The sequence below is a fragment of the Galeopterus variegatus genome, unplaced genomic scaffold, assembly GCF_000696425.1.
Source record: "Galeopterus variegatus unplaced genomic scaffold, G_variegatus-3.0.2 Scaffold3046, whole genome shotgun sequence".
Taxonomy (NCBI): Eukaryota; Metazoa; Chordata; class Mammalia; order Dermoptera; family Cynocephalidae; genus Galeopterus; species Galeopterus variegatus.
The window spans coordinates 132068-134414 of NW_007729157.1; the positions used below are offsets into that span (position 1 = coordinate 132068).

General features: G+C 54.5%; 1 protein-coding gene across 1 annotated transcript in view; it reads right to left on the reverse strand.

The window, feature by feature from the left end:
• Positions 1-214, reverse strand: part of CACNG8 (calcium channel, voltage-dependent, gamma subunit 8) — a 23960-nt gene extending 23746 nt beyond the window's left edge. The window contains exon 1 of the mRNA XM_008583812.1: positions 154-214. Within this exon, the coding sequence (XP_008582034.1) occupies positions 154-214 (61 nt within the window). The remainder of the gene's footprint in view (positions 1-153) is intronic.
• Positions 215-2347: the final 2133 nt, after the last annotated feature.

Consider the following 2347-nt stretch of genomic DNA (forward strand, 5'->3'; position numbering starts at 1 on the left):
CGCCCCCAAACTCCGCTTCTGTGGAAGAAACGCCTTCCGCTCTGGTCGCCACCGCTTCCCTCTCTCTGAGAAACTCTGCCCCAACTATCGTCCTCTGCCCAACAAAATCGTCCCACTAATTCTACTTGGAGAAATCGCCCAACCATCCCTCACACTCGTGGGACACACCCCTAGTCCCCTCCATCTCCTCTCCTGTGGGTGCTACTGTCTTCATCGCTTGGGAAGTCATCCCTCACCCCAGCTAACCCCCACTGCTTTCTCCTCCCAAGGGTCCTCTGTCCCGTTTCTCATTTCTCGGCACCACACTCCCCCCCCCCCCCCCCTTTTAAAAAAAAATTTTTTTAAAGATGATCAGTAAGGGGATCTTAACCCTTGACTTGGTGTTGTCAGCACCGCACTCTCCCGAGTGAGCCACAGGCCGGCCCTCCGTTTCTCATTTCTAACAAGACCCCACCCATGACCGCTTTTCTCTCACACGTTTTCCCCACTCTTCTCTTCACCTCCCAACTCCCACCTGCCCACACAGCCCCTTCCTCAGGCCACAGGCCACCGTTCATCAGCGCACAGGGTACTGGCATCCCCCAGCCTCCCTCTCCTCAGTATTGGCCCCTTCCTCCCTTTCTCTCCAGATGTTGAGTTTCCTCTCTTCTTCATCTCTCGGCCTCTTCTCCCTATATCTGTGCCCCTCATCACCAGCATTGCCACCTCCACGGTCTTAACAAATTTCTGCTTCCACCCGGGTTGAGCCCATGACCCTGGGACATACCCGTTCCCCTGCTGGGCCCCCTATAACCCGGGATAAGAGGGGAAGGGAAGAGAGGGTAGAAGGAGGGAAATTCTCCATCAAAAAAAGATTTGAAAATCTTTTCATTTTGTCAATTTGGGGGACTATCTATTTGGCTTTAGGGACTCTCCGTTTAGTCCAACTGTCAGCAGCTGCGAAGGAGGAGGGAGAAGGGGACCCTCGTTCTAAAGCTGCCGGATGTGAGAGGGGGTCACATCCCCTCTTCCTCTGAAGGAAACCAGCTCCTTTCTCTAGAATTGGGGGAGTCACAGAACCTTAATTCTACATCCACCCACCTCCGATTAATAAAAAGATCTGTCTCACCTCTGTTAACGATAGGTCAACTCTCCGATGCACTGGAGAGGGGAGGTCCAGCCCCCCCCGGCGGCACCCCCCCAGAAAAACCCTTTTGGTTCCCAATTCTTGATGCTTCCCCCTCCCCCAGCAGTGAGGGACCCAGGCGTCCGAGCTGGTTGGGGGGGTGGAGATGAGGAGGCCTGTGGGGAATGGGGGTGTTGAGGTGAAGGGGGAGCTGAGGGGCAGCTCTGAGCTTGGGTCCCAAGGGAGTGAGGGTCGGGATAAAAAAAAAAAAAAGGTGAGGAGACAATTTGGTTCTCGTGTCGCTGGGTAAAGTGCGGAGCTGGAGGACGAGAGAGGGAGGGAGGAGAGGGGGGAGGGGAGCTGCTGAGGGATGGGGGAGCCACGGGGAGGAGATGGGTGGGGGAAGGGAGATGAGGGGGGCAGGGTCTGGGTGGCAGTAGAAGCTGGGTAAGAAGACAGAGATGCAGAGAAGGAGACAGAGAGACAGAAAGAGACAAGGAGAAAAAGAAAGAGAGAGACCCAAAGACTGGGAAACAGAAATGGGGGAGGGAGAAATTTGGGGGAGGCAGTGACTGGAGGCAGAAGGAAGTTGGAGAGAGACACACACAGAGAGAAATATCCAGAGAGAGAAGAGGACAGGGACAGAGACCCGAAGAGAGAAACCAAGAGATGGGGGAGTGATGGGCTGGGTAGGGGAGGAGTGGGGTGAGGGAGGGGATGTAGGGGTCAGGATCTGGGGAACAGAAAGAAAGAAGGGGGAGGGAGAGAGTCATCAGAGAGGGGGGAAGGAGAGACAGACAGAAAGAGAGAGACTGAGAGGATGGGAGGAGGAGAGAGGGGGAAGAGGGAAAGAAACAGAGAAAGGGGGAAGGGAGAGAAAACGGGGATGGGGCAAGGTCTTGGTAGAGAGAAGGATGCTTTAGAGAGAGAAAAAGATGCACAGAGAGAGAGAGAACAGGAGAGTAAATGAGAGAAATTTAGGGGAGAAGGGTCTGAGTGGCAGAAGGTGACTGGAGACAGAAAGGCAGGTGCAGAAGGAAAAAGAGAGACCCAAAGAGAGAGACAGATGGAGAGAAACTGAGACTGGAAGAGAGAGAGACCCAGAGAGCCAGAGACAGACATAGAGACTGAAGAGGCACCAGAAGGAAGCCCGAGAAAAATAATGGAGAGGGACCAGGCTCAGATGCATTAAGGAGGTCAGAGATAAAGGATACCCCTGCCTCCTCCCCCCCCCCGCATCCC